General features: G+C 45.1%; 1 protein-coding gene across 2 annotated transcripts in view; it reads right to left on the reverse strand.

Moving 5' to 3' along the window:
- SPATA13 (spermatogenesis associated 13) overlaps positions 1-23,112 on the reverse strand; it is a 148,029-nt gene that overhangs the window by 61,655 nt on the left and 63,262 nt on the right. Inside the window, exon 2 of one of the 2 annotated variants that reach the window (XM_043575223.1) lies at positions 17,834-19,570. In XM_043575223.1, coding sequence (XP_043431158.1) covers positions 17,834-19,408 — 1,575 coding nt within the window. In that variant the 5' untranslated portion in view covers positions 19,409-19,570. Of the gene's footprint in view, positions 1-17,833; positions 19,571-23,112 lie in introns of those variants that run through there. The other variant, XM_043575231.1, reaches the window with a different exon arrangement.

Genomic DNA, 23,112 nt, shown 5'->3' on the forward strand with positions numbered 1-23,112 from the left:
ATTGAGCAACCGACTCCTGATTTCAGCTCAGGTCATGATCTCACAATCGTGAGATGGCTCCTTGCGCTGGGTGTGGATCCTGCTTGGGATTCATTCTCATTCTCATTCTCTCTCTGCCCCTCCCCCACTCACATGTGTGTGCGCATGTATGCACATGATCTCTTGCATGCATGCATAAATAAATAAATAAATAAATAAATGGCATCTCACCATTTAAAGCTATATGTCACTAATTTCCCTTAAATTAATGTATCATAATAAAAAGGATTTTCCATAGGCTTTTTTTCCCTTTTTTTTTAGTGTGGGTATTTTATCTGGATTATAGAGTGCTTGGAATGGGATGGGTTATAAGTATATGTCCTACGTTTCTAAGTGAGGGCGGGAACTCATAGGATCCCAGATCAGCTACTACTTTTTAAGGAGCTCAAAGTAAGAACAAGAAAATCTTTACATATTTAGAAAGAAGTCTGAGCACTAATGACATTCTTCTCTTTTTGTTAAAACACTAAAAAGACAATGTTTTAGTTACTTAGAAATCGTAAATTTGTATTTCTAATCTACCTAAAATTGTATTTTCAGGTTAGTAAAGAAGGCATTGTTATACCCATTTTGGAGACGAGAACCTAGTTCACAGAGAAGGCACCAGATTTAATGAAAGACAGGGAATGTGAGAGATCAGGCACTTCGTTCGATGTCATCTTTGCAAGGCCAGCACTAGACATGACGTGCCCCCCGCTTATAGATATAAGTAAGGAAAACGCAGCACGGTTTATTGCAAAAACTCTCAGCAGCAACTTGCACAAACACCGGACCTCAGTAACATTGCTCCATAAAAAGCCTCGGTGTGCTTATCACTTTTACATCTCTCCACTTCCGGATGCTGCTTCCCCTCGCACTTCCTCTCTGGGCTGCTGGTAGGTCCTCATCAGTGTGTGCACATGCCCGTTTCCCCAGACTCTTCCTCTCTGCTGCTTCCTCCCGTTTCCCGTATCACATCTCACCTTTACTCTTGTTCTCAGCTCCACTCCCTTCTCTCTCCTCGTTGCCCACACTTTTCCCTTAAACTGATCACATACGGAACGCAAACACTGTGGTTTTGTTTGACTTCCTGAATCATGTTTGGTTTCTTCTCCTGAATTTTTAGAACGAGTGGGTGGAATAATCTTTCTTTCTCCAAAGCTTCCTTTTCTTTTACAGACCTTGCTGGTGGTGGCGGTGGGGGGGGGGGGGGGGCAGGGGCTGTACTAGCATTAAGGGGATGGCGGGGACCGTACCAGCCTTACAGGGATGGCGGGGATTGCTTTAGCATTACGGAGGTGGCAGGGACTGTTCTAGCATTACAGGGATGGCAGGGACTGGACCAGCATTGTAGGGGTGCACGTTAAAAACGGCCCCCCCACCACCTGGGTGTTCTAATTCTGTCTCCCTAACTTTCTAGGGTGCACACGTCTTTTCCTACCACACTTCGGCTAGTTCAGGAATAAACAGTAAGGTTGAGGGACTTCTACGGTGGCCCGAGCAAGGAGAGGAAAGAGGCAGCCTCTGACTCGGTGTGAAATAAGTAACTGGCCAAACACTCATCACTCACCTAACGACCACCTTAAAAATCATGCATGGTCAGGCTGGCTCCGCTCCACCTTTCAAAGTTTCCTCTAGTTCAGGGACCATGCCGGGAAGGGACAGACACCATCATAAACTTGTCCCTTCCCTTCTTAGACCCCAGATTTGGACTTAGCCTGGAGGTGGACGGGGCCTGGGCAAGAAACAGAAGGAAAGTGGGAACGTATTTACTGGGTTTGTCCTTCTGTGGCTCAGGGGCACAAATACAAGTTAATGCTGGGTGACATTCTTACTTACATGCTGCATCCTTAAGACACAAGGTTCCAAGCTGTAGGAAGACAGTGGTTGTTGGAATTCTGACAGCAAATGAAACACAAATGATTAACGAAAAACTGTTCTGATTGTTAGCAAATGAGATTACACACACATAGAGAATTTTGACACACCTCTTAAAGACTAAAGAAAAAGAGAGAAGAAAAGAAACAAATGCAATCTGGAAAACTGTGGCCTTGTCCCTTGGGTTCAGGGGGTAGATAGGCCATTTGCTAAGAAAAATATTATACAGTATTAAAAACATTTAAAAATATGTTAATGCTTCTTAACGCCCTTGAAGTAAAAGGGAGTGCAGTGGACTTCAACTGTCCTTGCCTGGTGAAACTGATGATAAAAATGCTAAAACAGAGCTGGTGAATCTACAACTTGTTGTATAGGCAGAATCGCTCATTCGCTAGAAATGCAAATATTGAGGTTCATGAAGGAACACAATTTAATACGCTTAGCCCGATTCTGTACGCGTTAAGAAGGCACTTAAGTATGAACATTTTATTTTATTTATTTTTTATTTTTAAAATTTTTTATTTATTTTTGAGACAGAGAGAGACAGAGCATGAACGGGGGAGGGGCAGAGAGAGAAGGAGACACAGAATCTGAAACAGGCCCCGGGCTCCGAGCCATCAGCCCAGAGCCCCGCGCAGGGCTCGAACTCACGGACCGCGAGATCGTGACCTGAGCTGAAGTCGGACGCCCAACCGACTGAGCCACCCAGGCGCCCCAAGTATGAACATTTTAGACACCACTGACGACTTAGAACACCAGACTGAGAAAGCAGTGGAGCTGAGGTCATCCTCATTTTATGCAAAATCAAGAAATGAAAAATCTGCGTGACTGTGGTGAGCCCCATCCTGACCATGCCCCATGCCCCTGACATCGTGGGAGGGCGGTCACCACTGACCCTGTGTGAGCACAGGGCTGATGAGGAATGTCCCCCCCCCCCCCCAGGCCTGTGTAAAAATCACCTAAGGCAATTCCATTTTCTGGGCTTATCTAAAAACTCAGACCATACTACTAAGTCAACAGTGGCAAGACGGTGGTGAGTTTGACACCCAAGCAGAGAAAATAATAGAACTGTAAGCTGTACTTTATGCCTGGACTCATTAAGAGTGAAGACACATTTTTCAGAGAGAGAGACAGAGTGCGAGCAGGGGAGGGGCAGAGAGAGAGAGGGAGACACAGGATCCGAAGCAGGCTCCAGGTTCTGAGCTGTCGGCACTGAGCCCGACGCGGGGCTCGAACTCACGAACCACAAGATCATGACCTGAGCTGAAGTCGGACGCTTAACCAACTGAGCCACCCAGGCACCCCAAGAGTGAAGACATATTCTAAAACCATCATATTATAAAATTAACATATACAATGATCCCATCTTAACATCTTGAAATGTATCTCTGAAATGCATGCTGAGGAATACAGAGGTCTACTCAAACTTTCTTTTTTTAAACTTATAAAAAGCATGATTTTATAAAAACTAACTTACTTTCCTCTTTTCCAAGTACTTACTGAGCACAACTAAATATTCCAAAATCATGAACCATGTTTTAGATTTGAATATATTAGAAATCCACTGTTTTTCTAAACCCTTTTGAACATTATAGATTTTTTTTCCTAGTCTGTTTTGACTTTTCTTGTACAGAGAAGGTAAAAGGACCCAGGACAAGAGGGTAAAGAAAAATGGGCAGCAGACGATGAGGTCCCGGCTGATTCTCTAGTGGAAGAAGATGGAGAGAAATGTCTGTTCACAGCATTGCTGGCATGTCCAGCCATGAATGACAGCAAACAAACATTCAAATCAATGGCCCCACGTGACTTCAGAATCACGAAAACTAAGGGTTTCTAGATTAAAATGCAGAATAGCAACTTCACAAACCATGAGTAATTAAAAATGCTTCATGCATGTATAAAGGGGTGAATGGCTGAGTTGATGGACAGATAAATGAGTGAATTAATGGACAGTTCTGGGTGGCAAAGAAGCTGTTCCCTCTCTACATTCAGATGTGATTTTATAAAAATGAGCCTGATTTAAGTTATTGCTTAGTTATTATCACTAAGTATTCCGAAACCCATAACCATGTTTTAGATCAGGAAACAACCATCCGTTCCTGTCTCCTTCATAGCTATTGAATTGTGCCACCCTGAAAACAAATTGACTACAGTTTTCCTCCCCTTCTTGTCAACAACCCAGTTTTGAAGGCGCCCTACTTAGTTTCAGATGTGAACTACAAGGTAATGGGATCTTTTCCAAAAGTAAGTGTCCCCTGCTGGCAACAGAATGTAAAAAGAAAGATTTGGGACTTTGAAGAAAATCTCTCTTCTGTATTTCAGTTTAAGCTTGCAGCATTACTGTGCTGGAAGGAGAAAGAGAGAAGGCGAACAGGAGGCAATGAATGAAGAGCACACAGTGACGGCGAGTCGGACGAAAGAACCCAGAAGAGGCAGAGGAAGTAATGGCATCACATGGATTCTCTCTTCCAGCAACACTCACTGATGGCGGATTGCGTCACTTGCCTTGCAACTTGCAAGGGTCCAGGGGCACCTGGGTGGCTCAGTCGGTTGAGCATCCGACTCTTGATTCAGGCTCTGGTCATGATCTTACCGTTTCATTAGTTCGAGCCCCGCATCAGGCCCGGCTTGCGCTCTCTCTGTGTCTCTCAAAATAAATAAACTTTAAAAACAAATAAATGAGTAAACTTGCAAGGGTCCAGCCAATGAACCTAATCAAGAAAACACTGACCCTAAATTGGATGTGTTGTTCACCAAGAACGCTTCTGCTGTGAGTGCCTGGCCTGTCTGTACAGGGACAGTCGCAAAGGTAAGGCGAGACCTACAGACAGCACCAGCGGCATTTCTCTTTATTTCTACTGAGGGATCTGAGAACGTGTCCTGGTGCAAACAAAACATCTTGAAAATGTTTAATTCAAAACTTGGCAGTGGGAGAATTATAGATGAATAATTTATAACACAAAAAGAGTAAAAATATAACACCAAGTATACAACAGAAGTTTGTTATAACCAAATGTGTAAAAATGTATATTACACATTGGAGAACGGGGCTGGAACACCTGACCTCAGTCACAAATTGTATTTAAGGCTCCAGGCCTCCTGTCTCCCCACCTGTGGGGCTGACCTACAAGAAATGGCGGTACACAGACCTAGGGTCGCACCACTGTCCACTGTCCAAGGTGGCGTGCTTCAACCCTGTGTCAAGTCAACTACCAAAAGAAGCTGCCGGAAGCTAAGTTGAGCTGCTGAGCCCATCCTCAGTAGCCAAAAAACCTCACCTAGAAGAAAACGAAGAGGAAAGGCTCTGACTTGGGCAAGACTAACTGTGGCAGGAACTGGCCCACGCTCAGTGGGAAGAACGCCAATCATGGAGTCAAAAGAGAAAATGGAATGGAAATGTATCAAATATACCAGTGTTGGAAACAGGGCCTTTACGGATCCCATCTCATTTAATTAAAACAACCTACGCAGTAGATACTTACAGGCTTCTGTTTTACAAATAAGAGACATGATGAGATTCCACCAAAGATCTGGAAACTAGCAAATGGCTAGAATTTAATTCTATGTGCCAGCTGCCAAGCAGATGGTGTTTTTTGGGCTTTCCTCCCCATTCTGAGACCTGGTTCTAGGCCCAGCTGCCACTCAGCGGCTGTGTGACTCTGGCAGAAGGGTCTTACAACCTTTCTAAGCCTCAGTTTACCCATCTCTTAAGGCAAATACAAAAATGCTGGCCTACTTCGCAGGGTGGCTATGAAAACCAAATGCAACAATGTTATGTGACTTTTATTAGCTTAAAAACTGTTTATAGAAATGCAAGAGGTTACTACTGATACTTGCATTTCTAGTCTATTTTTTTACTGATACTTTTGTTTTTAAGAGACAATTAAATTTTTTTTAATGTTTTTGTTTTGTTTTTTCAGAGAGAGAGAGAGAGAGAGAGAGAGAGAGAGAGAGAGAGAGAGAGAGAGGCAGAGAGAGAAGGAGACACAGAATCCAAAGCAGGCTCCAGGCTCTGAGCTGTCAGCACAGAGCCCGACTCAGGGCTCACACTCACAAACTATGAGATCATGATGTGGGCCAAAGTTGGACACTTAACTTGACTGGGCCAGCCAGGTGCCCCAAGAGACAATTACATTTTTAGACTTCCAAATGAGTTGGTAAAATTTCGGTTTCCAGCAGTGGGTGGAGCAACTGCTCAACGTATTTTTTTTTTTAGATTCTTAAAACTGTTTTTTTTGGGGGGGGGGCGCCTGGGTGGCTCAGTCGGTTAAGCGTCTGACTTCAGCTCAGGTCACGATCTCACGATCCGTGAGTTCGAGCCCCGCGTCAGGCTCTGGGCTGATGGCTCAGAGCCTGGAGCCTGTTTCCGGTTCTGTGTCTCCCTCTCTCTCTGCCCCTCCCCCGTTCATGCTCTGTCTCTCTCTGTCTCAAAAATAAAGAAACATTAAAAAAAATTGTTTTTTAATTGTTTTTTTTTTTTTTTTTAAGTAATCTCTACACCCAACGTGGGGCTCAAACTCACAACCTTAAGATCAAGAGTTGCATGCCCCATCGACAGAGCCAGCCGGGAGCACCTTCTCAACACGCATCAGAGCAAATTCTTTATACCACCATTTCTTGATTAAAAAGTTTTAATTTCACTCTTTTGCCAAAAGGAAATGTTTGTATTCTGTATGAATTCATATCCATTTGGTAATATAAATTCACATCCAACTGATTAATACAGTTCAATGAGAGAAATAGGATTGTAGGCTACCTTTTAACTTTTTCAGGAACAACTCTTACCTAAGCAAGAGTTAACTGGGGTACATCTGCGAAGAGGAAAGCCCAAACCTAAAAAACAGGACACTTAAAACCTAGAGGAGCCTACAAACTTAATACCTAGAGCCTCAGCCTGGACAGCAGATCTCAAACTTCAGTGGGGCAAAAATAATTCCCCCGGGTAGCATGTTAAAAGTCCTGATTACCGGATCTGGACTCCAGTGAATCGAATTAAGTAGCTCCAGGTGGCCTCAAGGATCTGTACTGTTAGCTTGTATCTTCATTCCAAACTTTGAGAAACTCCAGTTAGACAATCAGAAGTAATTTGCAAAGTTTAACTGGTCTGTGTTGAAGTATCTGACCAAAAGCACCAATCTTAACGATAACAAAGATTGTGATTATGACAAAGCCAGCTTTATTGAGTTTAATGTGTTCCAGGCATTGTGGTGTCTCCTAAGCACTATTTCATTTAATCCCGGTAAGTACTATCGACTCCATTTTTAAGGAAACTGAGGCTTATGTAGGTCAAGGATACAGCTGGTTAGTAGGGAAACCAGGATTTGAACTTAGCCCGACTACAAAGCCCACCTATTTTTTATCCCAGAGTTCCTCCACCACTCAGAAATGCTGGCATTGGTGGCTGGCAAGCGCATCAGTGCTGGTTTCCTAGGAATTTACCATCTGGGAGTGTTCTTTCCTCTGCAACTTATCCGAGCGTCCCCTCCCCTTCCCCAGCTTTACTGCCATTATTCTAAATGAAGGCAACGTTCCCAATGGTCATTTGTTCCTGGACTGTGAGTGGTGGGAGAAACACAGGTAACATTTAGTTTATATAGCAACACGTGGCAATTTGCCGTTAGGCGTTTCTGCCAATTAAATCTATGGTATTCCTTCCAGTTGCCATGGCAACTGTGTGTCACATGAACGTGTGGAAAAGTGATTCCCAACCTTGGATGCTCTTTGATCTTAATTATTACAGGGAAGTTAAGATGAGGAAAATGAACCAGGAGAAAAAGATATACTGGCATCATAATCATCAAGCTAAAATTTCCCCCCCAAAATACTGACACTCCTTTTCTGTATTTTATAGCTTTATTAAGGTCTTATTATGCATTAGTTATGCACAAAAACGAGGCACCAAATAAAAGTAAATATGAAAACCTTAACAGATACACTATAATACCATTTCATATCATTTAAGTATTTCATTTGTTTAGGAAGTTTAGCAGGAATAGCATTAATATGGTACAATTATGAATATGATACATTGCTATAACTAATACCTGATTACATATGGTTATTATGGTAATTCTATAAAAACTAGACTCCTGCTCACTATATATAGGGATGTAATTCTGTCTCCTTCTTCCTCCCTTGTTTTTTCATTTTTAAAGCAATCTTTTTTTAAGCTAAGTTCTAAACCCAATATGGGGCACAAAGAGTTGCATGCTCTACCGAATGAACCAGCCAGGTGCCCATTACCCCCTTGTTTCTTTTTTTTTAATTTTTTTTTTCAACGTTTATTTATTTTTGGGACAGAGAGAGACACAGCATGAACGGGGGAGGGGCAGAGAGAGAGGGAGACACAGAATCGGAAATAGGCTCCAGGCTCTGAGCCATCAGCCCAGAGCCCGATGCGGGGCTTGAACTCACGGACAGCGAGATCGTGACCTGGCTGAAGTTGGACTCTTAACCGACTGCGCCACCCAGGCGCCCCTTTACCCCCTTGTTTCTAATGGGAAAATCCTACTTGATGACATTTCACCAAACAAAAACTGTTCTAGAAACAAGCCACTTTAAAGTTCAAGAATGACATGATTATGTGTATAGACTGTTCTTTAGATTCTCCATTTTTAGAAATAATTTTAGAAGTGGCTTCTTAAATATATAAAGTTCAGTAGCCTGTCAAACACTGAGCACCCATTCAGAAATACTTTGAAACCTTCACTGCAAAAGATATACCCCTGTTTATGTAATGATGAACATAAATCTGTTTTAGAGCAAGTGGAAACTTCTTTTTAAAAAGACAGAAAATGATGACTTAATTGTTAAAAGGCTACCTTCACATTTAGGCTCATGACCTGTATTTTATGATTTCATATTTCTGCAAGAGCTGTTTTTCTCTTTCATTCTTCTGCAAAAAGGAAAATAAACCAACACAAAACACCTTAGGAGAAACTACACACAAACTAGCACAAGGGTGACTAACAGAAAGCACACCGATTCCCTTTACGACATCCCACGGGGTGATGCTGAACAAATACCCACCCCAGGGTTGCCCACTTAGGGAATACGGTATAGCAGGTGTCCTCGTAATGAAATGTTAACTTCACTAGAAAAATATTTTTAAAAGCACAAATAGGGGCCGCCTGGGTGGCTCAGTCCGTTGAGCATCCAACTCTTGATTTCAGCTCAGGTCATGATCCCAGGGTTATGGGACCGAGCCTGGCATTGGACTCCACATTGAGCGTGGAGCCTGCTTAAGATTCTCTCTGTCCCTCTGCCCTTCTCCCCCAGCTTGTGTCCTCTCTCCCGATCTCTTAAAAAAAAAAAAAAAAAAAATTAATTAAAAAGTAAATAAATAATAAGCACAAAAAATATCATATTTTCAAATGATCTTTCCAATTTTAATTGCAATTTCCGTGATTCAAGTTCTAGAGCATCTATGTCAGAGAAAACTGAGAACCCAGTGGAGTATGGAAACTTATATTCTCTGTAACGTGAAAACTGTGGACCGTTCAACAAATTGTTGAAGGTGGGATATGAACGGAGGTGGGATAACTCAATGTCCACATGACAAAAAAAAAAAAAAATGAACCTAGGCCTTTACCTCACATTGTACACAAAAATTAACTAAAAATGGACCATTTGCCATTTAAGAAACAAAACAAATGAACAAAAGGAAAAAGAGAGAGAGAGGGGCAGACCAAGAAACAGATTCTCAACTAAAGAGAACAAATGGTTACCAGAGGGGAAGTGGGTACGGGGATGGGGGAAATAGGGGGTTAAGAACACTGAGAAATGTACAGAATTGCTGAATCACTTTATTGTGCACCTGGAACTAATATAACACTGTATGTTAACTATACTGGAATTATAATCAAAAACGAAATAAAAAAAAAACACAGAGCATAGATGTAAATGTAAAAGCTAAAACCGTAGCACTTCCAGAAGACAGGAGAAAATCTTTGTGATTTCCGTCAATATAGACATTTTTGCTCTTCAAAGGACATAATCAAGAAAATAAGAGGCAGGGGTGCCTGGGTGGCTCAGTCGGTTAAGCGTCCGACTTCGGCTCAGGTCATGAGCTCATGGTTTGTGGGTTCAATCCCCACATCGGGCTCTGTGCTGGCAGCTCAGAGCCTGGAGCCTGCTTCAGATTCTGTGTCTCCCTCTCTCTCTGCCCCTCCCCTGCTCATGCTCTGTTTCTCTCTCTCTCTCTGAAAATAAATAAATATTTTAAAAACTTGGAAAAAAAAAAAAAAGAAAAGAAAAGACAACCCAGGGATGGTGAGAAAACATTTGCAAGTCATGTATCTGGTAAAAAACATGTATCCAGAATATATAAAGAAATCCTACTGCTCAATGAAACCAAAAATGCAGTGAACTTACGAGCAAAAGATCTGAAAAGACACTTCACCAAATAAGATAAATGAATGGCTAATAAAGAAGATGCTCGTCATTACAGATGCATTACTCACTAGGGAAACACTAACTAAAATCAAAGTCAGATGTCACTACACACCCACGTAAAGGGCTAGAATCCAAACTACTGATGATACCAAGTACTGGCAAGGACGTAGAGAAACTGGAACCTGACACATTGCCGGTGGGAATCTACAACGGGACAACTGTTTTAGAAAACAACGTGGCAGTTCCGGAAATGGTTAAACACAGAAGCACCAAACAACCCAGAAACTCACCTCCTACCTATCTACCCAAGAGGATGGGAAAATATGTCCATACAAGTTGTGCACAAGTATTCATGGCAGCCCCAAAGTGGCAAGAACTCAAACGTCTAACAACTGGTGAGCGGATGAACAAAGTGTGGGATTATCCACACAACCGATTATCAGTCAGCCTTAGAAGAGAAATGAAGTGCCGATGTGTGCCGCAACGTGAATGAGCTTTGAAAGCAATATACTGGGTGAAAGTAGCCAAGTCTCCTTCAGGGGCGATGGAAATGTTCTAAAACTACAGTGGTGATGCGATGCATGACTCCAACAAATTTACGACAAACCACTGAACTGCTCACTTAAAAAAAATATCGAGACAAGAGTGCAGGTCAGTAGTTGCGTAGGTCTTTACTGGGAGCAGGAAATGACAGCAGAGGGCATGGGGGACCTTTCTGGGGGGATGGAAGGGTTCTATAACTTGACTGTGGCAGGGCCTGCACAACTCTATCAATTTCCTAAAAATCATTAAGCTGTATACTCACAATTGGGGAGTTTCATGTTATGTAAATTATACCTCAATAAAACTCCTAAAAAGCCTTGGGCAGACTTTCTAGGGTCATTACATTCACTTCTATATGTGCGACCTCATCTTTCTGATTCTAGGGATGGTTCTGTGACATAGCTGTGGATAACTCCTAATCTCCAGAAGAATTGTTTAAATCTCTCAACTAGCTGTGTGAGTAACCCAGTCATGCCTGAGAAATTTGCAAAGAGTCAAAATGATGTGAGGTATCTGTATCTCTGAATAAGTCACATGAAAAACAGACCTTTGCCGCGATCATTATGCGTTAAGTACCCATCATCATCATCATCATCATCATCATCAAACCCCACAATTTGTAATGTACATTGCAACCAGGCCTGACGTTAGCCCCTGCTCACCTACTGGATTATTCCAGTACTGTAAGTCGGAAGGAAGTTTTACTTTAGTGACACTGTACCTTGTGGTGCCACAAAATACCCTCCTTTTTCTGAGGCAGGAACAAAAACGCAAGTAGTGCTTCTGGGGTGGGGGCCACCCCAGTGGGTGGTGGGCAAGCTAAAACCCCACGTGGTAACAACGCGTATACTACAAGATCTCCCAGTCAGGCGCTCAAATCGCTTTAACTGTAGAAGATCGGATTGTATGATGGCTTCCAACAATTTTGAAGCTACAAATCCCTGAGGAAGAAAATGATAAAATCCTAAAACACTGGAGTGTTTGAGTAAACGGAGGCTTAGAAAAGGAAAGGGATTTTCCACCAGGAACCAGAATGTTTGTGGAAGGGCTAGGATAATAACCTAAATTCAGCTCTGGTTTTTTTGTTTTCATGGCTTGACTACTGATTCCAACACAAAAGCATCCTCTGAATCACTCATCACCTTGACTTCACTCTCCCCCAAAACATTCAAATGCTGGTTAAAAATATAAACTGTGAGGGGTGCCTGGGTGGCTCAGTCGGTTAAGCGTCCGACTTCGGCTCAGGTCATGATCTTGTGGTTTGTGGGTTCAAGTCTCGCCCGCGTCGGGCTCTTTGCTGGCAGCTCAGAGCCTGGAGCCTGCTTCGGATTCTGTGTCTCCCTCTCTCTCTGCCCCTCCCCCACTCGTGCTCACTCTCTCTCTGTCTCTTTCTCTCTGTCAAAAATAAATAAAACGCTAAAAAATATATCTTTTAATAAATAAACTGTGAGATCATTTTGAGATGCAAACCCTCCTCTCCCTTACCATGGTTTTAGCACAGATCTCATCTCCTCTGGACTAGACTACTGAGGACTGTTCTGTCCCAGGACTGCCCCCATACCAATCCTCTCTGCGGAGCTCGTCCCCTTCTGTGGTTCCTGGTAAACACCTCTGTGGCTTTCTACTGCTTGCAGGGTAAAGTCCAAACTCCAAGCAAGGGCTTTCCTAACTTCGTAAGACCTATTTTTACAATCTTATCTCCCACTTCTCCACCCAACCAACCACCCTGTACAAAAGTTAACCAACCACCCTGTACAAAGAGAACGTGCAGTTCCCTTCGCACCACAGATTATCATCTTTGGGGACACTATATGCAAAGCTCAGTGTGGAGTTCTCTCCCTGCACCACCTCATTTTATCTTCACAACAACCCCATGTGACAGGCAGGTACCCTCGCCACCCCCAGTTTACAGGGGAGGAAAAGAAGGCTTAGATAACTCCTCTGGCTGACTTTCTCCCTATGTCTATAGTACCTGTCCCTCCCGCACACTCTTCCACTTGGCCTAAAAACCCTGCAGCCCCTCAAGTGCTGCCCCCTGCATCTTTTTTCAAGACCCCACTCAACTGTCTTCCTCCAGTTATACAACTCTTTATCCAGAGTTAATAATTCTGTCTTTGGTGCTTTCATGGTACTTTGTACGTTCCTCACTGGAAACGTCACACTACATCATAATATCTGTATCCATTCCAATAATATCTGTATCCATTCCAGTCTATCAATTAGAATATGAATCTATCAGAACAAGAATAGCTATTCTCTTTAACTCTTTCTTTTCTCTATGTTTGGCATACAAAGCAGGTAGGTAAATACTGAATGACAACGTACATTAGTCTTTATAATGCGTTGTTTCATTCACTCCTTCTCCTTCCTTATATATTCTACTTCCATCTCCACATTTTTAGAGCCTTATTACCTCTGAGCTCTCTTTGGCAATAAATTCCTGCTAGCTTTCTCCCTGGTCACTTTTCTTTCCAGTTCTCTTCTTTACCGATGGTGGATTAACTTCCTCAAAACACAGTTCTGCTTGGCTCTTCTCTATTCAGAAGTATCCTTGACTCTGGGGTGCTTACCAAGGAATGTATCGATTCTTTACCCTAAGTTCAAAAGTGTCCATGACCCAGGCTTAATGATTTCACTTTAACTTGATCCTTCTCCACTAAACAGAATTATGTTCCTTCCTGTTCTCTCAAATCACATAAAAGCCCTACCCGTCTGACCAATGAAACTATATGTATAGACACTGCACTTTCTTCAAATGAGATTCAGTCACCCTTATTCAGCATTCCTTGATTTGATACATGCGTAAAAACTACAACTCTTCTGAAATCCCACAGCAAATGGTTTTTGCCTCTTTCGTGGGATTTAATCTACATAGTTCCAATATGATTTACATACATCTTAGCTCATTTATAATGTCCTCGACATCCTTACAGAGCTATATCTGAGTGTCTCACGCCTGGTGGGTGCTCAGCAAGTTCGCTTTGTGCAATACTGAATGAACGCGTAAATGTTAAGTCATCCTGCAACCTAACTAAACTAAACCTAACCACACTCTCATGCTTTAAAAAAAAAATTAATGTGCAATCAAACTAACTGACTGAACATCTTCACAGTCCTCCCTAAGACTATAACACAGTGGCATGTCAAAAACCATTTCCGGAAAAATCTGACCTTAACTGGCCCATGTCTCAAGAAGTCAGGTCAATCTAGGATGGAAACATCATCTAAGTGGATAGTGATCATCACACAGTGACAGCCAGTGTTCAACACTGGGCCAAGTGCTTGCTAGACCTAATGCCCCTGGTTCCTACAAACATCCAAGGCAGATGGGGATGTCCCACATTCTACGCTGGGGAGACTGAGGCCAAGGGAAAGCTCAGCAGTTTGCTCCACTGGTGGCTCTCTTTGGAACAGCAGAGCTGGGATTCACACCAAATTAAAAACATCTACTAAGAGACTAAAGCTCCCTACTGAGGAGTTACAACAGACTTTCATCATTTAAAAGAGCTTCATCTATGGCATATTTCAACACTACCACACACTTCTGAATCTGTACTGCATGACTAAGGACAGGGTCCCTTTCCTATTCGCTATTTCAGGCGATGGAATTATCCTGTGACTTGGTAGGAAAACCAGGGAAAACATTCTAAATTCCTGTGCCTGTACATTTATCAGGGAACAGGTAGCACTGTCCACAAGCATCCATGCTAAACTGCATTTCCGGACCAAGTAACAATTCTAGGGCATCCTTCCAAAGTTATTCTTACAAGGAAATTTACCACTAGGTGGCAGAAGTATAAAGTTAACTCGGTGATTTCTCTATAGCGGGACAGGTTCCCACCCTTTTCACAGTAACAAAATCCTGTGAAACTGCTAATGGTTTTCCAAAGATTATTTTGTCACCTTGAGAGTGGCATTTTATACGTAAATGGTTCTACGTTAAACTATTCTCCCTTATTGAAAACTGCATAATATTTATTTTATATCATAATATACAGATTTCAACCTTTAAAAAAATTTTTTAACGTTTATTTATTGTTGAGAGAAAGAGAGAGAAAGATACAGCATGAACGGGGGAGGGACAGAGAGAGAGGGAGACACAGAATCTGAAACAGGCTCCAGGCTCTGAGCTGTCAGCACAGAGCCCTGGAGGGGGAGGGGGGGCACTCAAACCCACAAATCGCAAGATCATGACCCGAGTCGAAGTCGGTCGCTTAACCTACTGAGCCACCCAGGCGCCCCTCGACCTCTATTACATTCAACACTAACCACAGCTTCAACTAGCTCTAAGCACGTAAGTAGAACCATACTATCACTGAATTAAATAACCCACTGTATGTTAAAGTACATTGAAACTGAAATTTAATTTTGTGTAATGTTATACAAGATGGCCAACAAGTGCTTTTAAACTACAACGGTTGAGGGGCGCCTGGGTGGCTCAGTCAGTTGGGCGTCCGACTTCAGCTCAGGTCATGATCTCGTGGTCTGTGAGATCAAGCCCCGCATCAGGCTCTGTGCTGACAGCTCGGAGCCTGGAGCCTGCTTTGGATTCTGTGTCTCCCTCTCCCTCTGCCCCTACCCTTGCTTGTGCTCCCTCTCCCAAAAATAAACATTAAAACATACATACACACACACACACACGAGGAAGCTTAAGTTTGAGAAAATAAATCCAACTTAAAAAGTGATAAACATCTGGGGCACCTGGGTGGCTCAGTCGGTTAAGATGTGACTTTGGCTCAGGTCACAATCTCACACTCTGTGGGTTCGAGCCCCATGTCAGGCTCTGTGCTGACTCAGAGTCGGGAGCCTGCTTCAGATTCTGTGTCTCCCTCTCTCTCTGCCCTTCCCCCACTTGTGCTCTGTCTCCCTCTGTCTCTCTCTCTCTCCCTCTCTCTCTCTCTCTCAAAAATAAGTAAATATTAAAAAAAGTTTTTTAACGTGATAAACATCTGGAGACAAATTTATAGAATTATCTATCCACACATGTGCACTTTTTTTTTTTTTTAATTTTTTTTTTTCAACGTTTTATTTTATTTTTTTGGGACAGAGAGAGACAGAGCATGAACGGGGGAGGGGCAGAGAGAGAGGGAGACACAGAATCGGAAACAGGCTCCGGGCTCTGAGCCATCAGCCCAGAGCCCGACGCGGGGCTCGAACTCAGGGACCGTGAGATCGTGACCTGGCTGAAGTCGGACGCTTAACCGACTGCGCCACCCAGGCGCCCCCACACATGTGCACTTTTGATAACTTGTGCCCTGCTTTGTATCTTTGGTACAATTTCTTTGTGGGCAGAAATTAAATTATATACATTATTAAATTATTAACTGTGTATAATTAAATTATATTTAGCAAACATATGGGTAAACTATATAATGATCAAAATAATTCTGAAAACAATATGCATATGTTCACTTAATATGCACTCAGGAAGAAAATATTTTAATGATGATTTTCACTAATTTCATTAAGTAGAAAATAAAATCCCCACCTTTCACATAAAGAAGCCTCTAGAACTATGCAAATCTTCTATTTTGGAGCAGGGGATGAGAGTTTGGGCTCCTCCAGGAGCGATGAAGGGGGGCTCTAAACCATCTGTGGGACAGGTTGGATGTGTGGTGGAAGGAATTACACTTCGTCTTACCATCCATCAAAGGAGTCAAGGAAGCCCAGCCCGCTTCAGGCTTTGGCCAATGACGTACAGCAGAGCTAGCAGAACTGGAGCTCCTTCCCAAGGCTGGCAACTAGTCTGGTGTCCTTACAACTGTTCCACAAGGCTTCTTTGGAAATATGCAAATGAGCAAACGGCCGTCAATATCTAAGACCTCTAAAGACACACTGGCCCTGAGGTCTCCATACAAACTCACATCTACAAAGCCTCACTCCTCTGGCTGCCTCGGGGATGCTTCAGGCTAACTGAGATCTCCCCAAAGCGACCTGCGGTAGGCTTTCTACTTCTGAAGACTCTCTGAAAAGCAAAAGTGAAAACATACGGTCCAGAGGCTATCCTGGCTCCCAAGTTTGCAAAAGCTGCTGTGTAATCCCTCATCTACAGACATTAAGACAAAACTGAGGTCCTCTCCAAGGATCAGTGGGAAGGAACAGTTGCCAGGGGATTATTTTCCATGGCAAGCACCAATTTATACCTATAAAACAGTCTAGAAATATACTTGGAGAATAATTTGCCGCATACACACATGGACGCATTTCCTTATCCTTTAGCTCTGTACTGTACTGAATGCATTTAAAAATAAGTGAAAATTACAGAGTCAGGCAAAGTTGTCTGGATACCTGACAGGCTATGAAAAGAACACTGCTCCTGTCGCCTTGACAGTTATTAGTTGATTCAATTCATGAGATGCTTACGTTCTCTAAAAATAAGTCAAGTAACCGTCATAAAAATTCCTTTGAACCATCATCACTCGGAGGTTGACAGGTATCAAACTGCACGTTTCTAATTCATTCCTAGGAAATAAAAGAGACTTCGAACGGGGTCTTAACGTGAAGAATCTCATTTACATGTACTCTGTTGGGAAGGATACAGAGACAATTGAAAACACAGAGAAGAGAGCTATGGGAATACAAAATGTTGCAAAAATCAAATTTCTGAGAGCCCCTACTAGCTGCCTAGAGTGGACAGAGGTCTCTATCAACTACCCCCCGCCTCCGCCCCCCAGAATCTAGGATGGGGTTGGTGCTCAATGGAATCTGCTTTTGAATGAATGGTGTGGTGCCGTCTCAAGGAATTGCACTGGGTGGCAATTTATTACGAGAGAGGCGGAGATGACTGTGAACTTGGTAAACAGCAACCTGGCAGGAATTTGATGGCAGTGCAATTAGCACGGGGCCGCCTGCTTCTACGGCAGGTGAAGGCAAGAGGGTGAATGCCAGCGGAAAACACCCCAGCGCACCGGCAACCCCCCGGGAGACATGAAGGGTGACGCTGTGACAGGTACCCCGTGTGCAGCCAGTCACCTCCAAGGGGCCCCCGCCCGGCCCTTACCTCCTCCCTCCTTTCTTCGGGACCCGACACCAGGTGGGGGCTCAGCTGAGGGTGGCTGCCGACGCTGCTGTCGTCACTGCCCTTGTCACACGTGGCTTGCGCCGAATCCTGGGAGGACGCGGGCCCCTCTGCCCTCTCTTCACTGTCCACTGAACTCAGGGACAGCGCGCTGAGACTGCTGGGACACGTGGCGTTTCCTGCGCCCGGGCTCTGAGGGCTGGGGGGCTTGGGCGTGGTTGGCCTTTGGGGGGTGAGCGGCTGCTCCGGCTCGAAGGTAAACCGGCTGCCAGCTTGGCGTCCGCCCGGGTCCTCGGCAGCCGGACTCGCCGAGGCGCTGCCGGCGCCAGGACCCGCGCTCGCCGCCGCCCGGGAGCCTGCGGCTTCGAGGGGACACGCGGCCGCGTCCACCGGGGGGCTCCCCGCCCCCGCCGGGCCACAGCCCGGGGCGGCGTGCGCGCCTGCGCCTGCGCCTGCGCACCTCCTCCACTCGCGCTCGGCGCTGGTGGACACGCGGCGGGAGTAGGCGTCGTGCAGCCTGCTGTGCACCTGCAGCCTCTGGCTGGCCTCGCCCGGCGGGGGCGCCCCGCTCCGGGGGCTCTCTCTCCGCCAGGCCGCGTCCGCGGCGCTGCTCACAAACCTCAGGACTCTGTCGAAGTCCCTGGCCCGCAGCGGGCTCTTCCAGCGTTTCGTCCTCCTCTCGGCCCCACCGAACTTCTCCGAGTCGGCGGACGAACTGCTCAGCGTCCTCCGGGGCGCGGGCTTTTCGGGCGCCCCCTTGAGGTCCATGAGATTCGAGGTGGACTTCCGTTTGAAGGAGCTCTTCTTCAGAAAGTTCAAGTTGTCGGTGCTCTTGCTTTTCCGGTAGACGATGCTGTTGTTCTCGGAGTCTTTCACTAGAATCTCACACAGCGCGGGCTCCTGGGAGACAGGGGCCAGGGGCCCGACGTGGTTCTGGGACCCCTGCTGCTTCTCGCCATCCAGGAAGCTGATGCGGCCCAGGCCGTAGGCGCGGCGGATGCTGCGGGACCGGTGGGTGCTCCTCTGGAAGGCGTCGTCGGCCTCCTCGGGGTCGGAGCAGTCCGACGCGGCCCCGGGAGCCGCCTTGGCGGCGGGGTCGCTCGCCGGCCCCGAGGAGGGGCACCTGCCGGTGTGCGTTCCGGCGGCAGCACCGTTCGGGATGGGTTTCCCCGGGTCGCGTTCCGGGGCGTCTTCCTTTGCCGCATCTGACCCCTCTCGGTTCTGAATTCCCTGAAGGACGGAGGACTTCAGTTTCTTAAAAGACCCCATTTTCCGGAAGGAGGCAAGGGCGTTCCAGGTGGAGGAATTTCCCATCAGGACCATGGAGCGTGGCCTTTCCGGGTTGGCGCTGGCCCTCTTCCTGCTCACGGAGAAGAGGCGGATGAGCCTGGCGGGGCTGAGTCTGGCCTCCGCGGCGCCTTCCGCATCCCCGCAGGGGTTGCTGCCGCAGCCTCCGTTCTGACACGCTGGGTAGGTCACCATTTTGGGGTCTTTGGAATCAGAGACGGAACAGGGGATCGCGGCGAGTCGGCCATGGCCGTTCCGGGCTGTTGTCATGTTCTCGGGGCGGCGAGCCCGTGGCCACAGGGCAGCGGGGTTCAAACCCACATGCACATCTGTGTCCACAGGCCCCAGGCGCAGACCTTCATCTCCCAGGCTGCTGCCGGCCGGGCTTTCGCACCTGCTGTGCACATCAGGCTCCTCAGTTGTGGCCACGGCCTGGAGCGGAAAACAAAGCCGGGATTTAGTCATTTTCCTCCCACGGAAGAACCTCTATGAACAGCGGCTTCTCATTTTGGCTAATAATTGCCGGGATAAAAGAAGCATGCCTCATGACAGGGTTGATCAGATCAAAACTGTCTTAAATGAGGGGCCCCCGGCTGGCTCCGTTGGTCAAGTGTCCAACTCTGGCTCAGGTCATGCTCTCAGGATTGAGGAGTTCGAGTCCCGCATCGGCTCCCTGCTGGCAGCGTGGAGCCAGCTTGGGATTCTCTCTCCCTCTCTCTCTGCCCCTCCCCCACCTCTCAAAATAAATAAACGTTCTAAAAAATTTTTTTTAAACTTTTAAATTAAGTTAAAGTTTTACCTTTCCTAATTGATTTCACAATGAATTAAAAGGAAGAATGCAAACATACATTCCTTAAAAAAAAAAAAAAAAGATAATTATGGGTTGTGCATTCAATGCAAAGGTAAATCCTTGAATCCATTGAAACTTGTTTAAAACTTTTGAAAAACTGCTGGAATGCCAAGGCCAAGGCGTTATTCCACACTGGGCCTTGTCTTTATTTGAAATGGAAGAAATTCTTAATTATTGAATAAAAAAACCCACCAACAACTATTTCAAAACGTGTTACAGTAAAATACCAACCTATGTTAAATTTCACGCAGCTGATAGGCAGACTGGCTGCAAGAACCAGCAGCAAAGCCCAAGATGCTGTCAGCTGCCCACTTGTCTACAAAAATACCCAAAGTGCTACAGAGACACACAAGCAGAAGGGACAAGCTGAGGCTGCATGTATGAGGTCGGGCTTTGTAAAGGGAACGGCATTAGTGAAGGGCCTCTGTCAACAGGATTCGTATTGGCTGGGGGATGCAGGGAGATAAGGATATTACTTAAATATTAGAAAGTCAGACACAAAACTTCAAATTAAACCAACGTTGCACCTTCGGCTTTCTGTCCCCATGCCCTTAATTAAGGCCACCACACACGTGCAGTCCATGCTGTCTCCCCCAAGTGAACGTGTTGCTCTCCTTCCTCTCTGCCCATTAGGCCACGGCCTGCTCAGCCTTGGTGGGCCTGCTTAAATGTCACAGCCACCCCCTTCTCAATTAGTGATTAGCCAGTGAAGACGTGTAGGAAAGATTGCGATGTTCACCATAAAAGACCACCACTCGCTAAGCGTTTACTACGTGTCAGGCCCCTGTGCCAAGTGCTTTTGAAACGACCTGCTACTGGCTACTCCTACTAACCTGTAAGATCAACAGAGTGATTTCCATTTTACAGATAACCACATGCACGCTTGGGCAGGGGTGCTGGGGGTTCCTGCAGCTGCCTCTTCCGAAGCCTATGCTCCTCTCCGCTACTTTAAACTAATGAAAAAAGAGAGAGGCAGTGCTGGGATAGGAACCCATATCTTGGTGTCTGACACCAAGTTCAGTGCCTCGTGACATAACCCCAACTCAAGTCAAATCCCCGAAGTCCTTATGCCAGTCAAGGCCACTCTTCCGAAGGCAATATTAAAGGCAGAAGAAGAAAAGGAGCAGACATTTGCATAAAAACCTTAAGGTTAAGTCCCAATTTAGCTTAGTCCTCTCAAGTGCAGAAAAAAATGTGACCTCATGCAAAGGGGTCTCATCTGATTCTACTCTGTAAATTCTCTCATGGGCTCATTTTTATTTGCCCTTACATGGAGCTCCCTGAGGGATTCCCAGGGAGATTCCCAGTTCAAGGGCTGATTCCATCTGGGACCAGGGAGGCTACACAGGCTTATGTAGCCCGGAGCCTTTCTGATGTCCATTTACTCAATTCCATTACTCAGAAGCCTAATGGGACTACCACATGCCTCTGCAGTTTAATGTTCTAATGGAGAAATTAGGGATCCTGAAGAGCTGTGGGCTGCATTTGAATGAGCCATTCAAGAAGCAGAAACTTGAATCATCCTAGCGTTGAGGCTGGATGTGAAATCTACAAACAATTGCAAAATGAGTCTCCCACTGAGTATCCCATCCACCCTCACCCATTCTGAGAGGGACAGGGGACTGTGGTTGTTCGGCTTCTCACAATCTCAAAAGGAAGCAGACAGTTTATGCAAACATCGAGTCCAGTCACAGGCACCGACTGATGGCATATTACACAACACTAATGGCCTTGTTGCGACTTGCACTGGATGCAGAGAAGCAGACATGCTCCTTCTCTTGTAATCTGGCTGGACAGAGACAACCTGAGGGCACTGTGAGACCTTTTATAACGAAGGATGAAAATGTGTCAGGCTGCCCCTGGAGTCTCCAGGGGTGCAGGCAGTGCTCGATTTTAATGTTGTGTGGGTTTGGGAATGTTCTAGGACAGGCATGGGGGCAGGCCCAGGTTTTAAGCTCAGTGCTGTCACATGAATCTTGAGTACCGTCATCTGAGTAATCTGTGCTTCAGTGCCATCTATCCAAGAGCAGGTGCCAACATTTATGTCTACAGTAGATCAACCAACCAATTCATTCATGAACCTCTGCTGGGTACAAGGATATGTGTAGGCCCCATGATAAACTCAAAACAGTGACAAGGTGATAACCGGTTCTAGGTGGGAACTTGGCATGAGCAAAAGGAAGATCCAAGAACCTAAATTCTGACTGAGAGGAAATAAACTCGGGTGACCAGTTGGCCCAGTTGGCCCAGAGATAAGGTGTTTTCCAGGACATGGGACTCTCGGGGCTGAAACCGGAGAAGTTCTTGGCAGACTGGGATGTCTGGTCACCCTATTGTTCTATTAAGTAGAACAATATAATTGGAAGGATGGCTCAGTGTCATGAAGTAGTAGAAATTAAGGCGAAAACAGGTTTAGAAAAAACCACATCCCTTTAAGTCTAACACTTTGAGACTGTCTACAGGGGTCATCATCTTTGGTAATCCCTTCCTGATGCTCCTAAAATTAATGCCCCCTTACTCTGTGGGTTATGGGCATCTCACCAAATTGCTTTACCAAGACATTTATAATGATAGGTTTTGATGGCTGCCTTCAGAACAAGACTTCTATGAACTCTTTGAGAGTAAGAACGGTGTGCCACATGTAAATTATTTAAGTTTATCTTGACGTAATATTGTTATCTATTATCCTGCCTTGTCAATGTCTATGCCAACGTAACAATTTGCCATATCCCCACATATCTTTCCAATGTGAAGATGTTTAAATTTTTACAACACGAAAAAGTCTAAGTATTTACTTAAACCTTAAGTTACAGATCTAGTAAAACACACACAATGCCGAGTTTCTGATTGGGGCAACATGCTTTTTAAAAGACCAGTGACTTACTATTTCGTTCATGCAGCTGAACAATGTGATTGTTGTGTGCTGCTTGGAATGAAACTGAAAATCACGGAAAAAGGCTTTTCCTGGAATTTCCGAGAAACATACCAAGTAGCATTATTTAGAACTAATACTTTGACCTCTATTAACTAACAAGGGTTGTGATTCAATCACTGGTTTTGTAGTAAGTCTTGCAAATTGTGGGAGCTCTGCCAGAGAGATTTATGAACAGAATACAAGAAGAAT

The sequence above is a fragment of the Prionailurus bengalensis genome, chromosome A1 (genome assembly GCF_016509475.1).
Source record: "Prionailurus bengalensis isolate Pbe53 chromosome A1, Fcat_Pben_1.1_paternal_pri, whole genome shotgun sequence".
Lineage (NCBI taxonomy): Eukaryota > Metazoa > Chordata > Mammalia > Carnivora > Felidae > Prionailurus > Prionailurus bengalensis.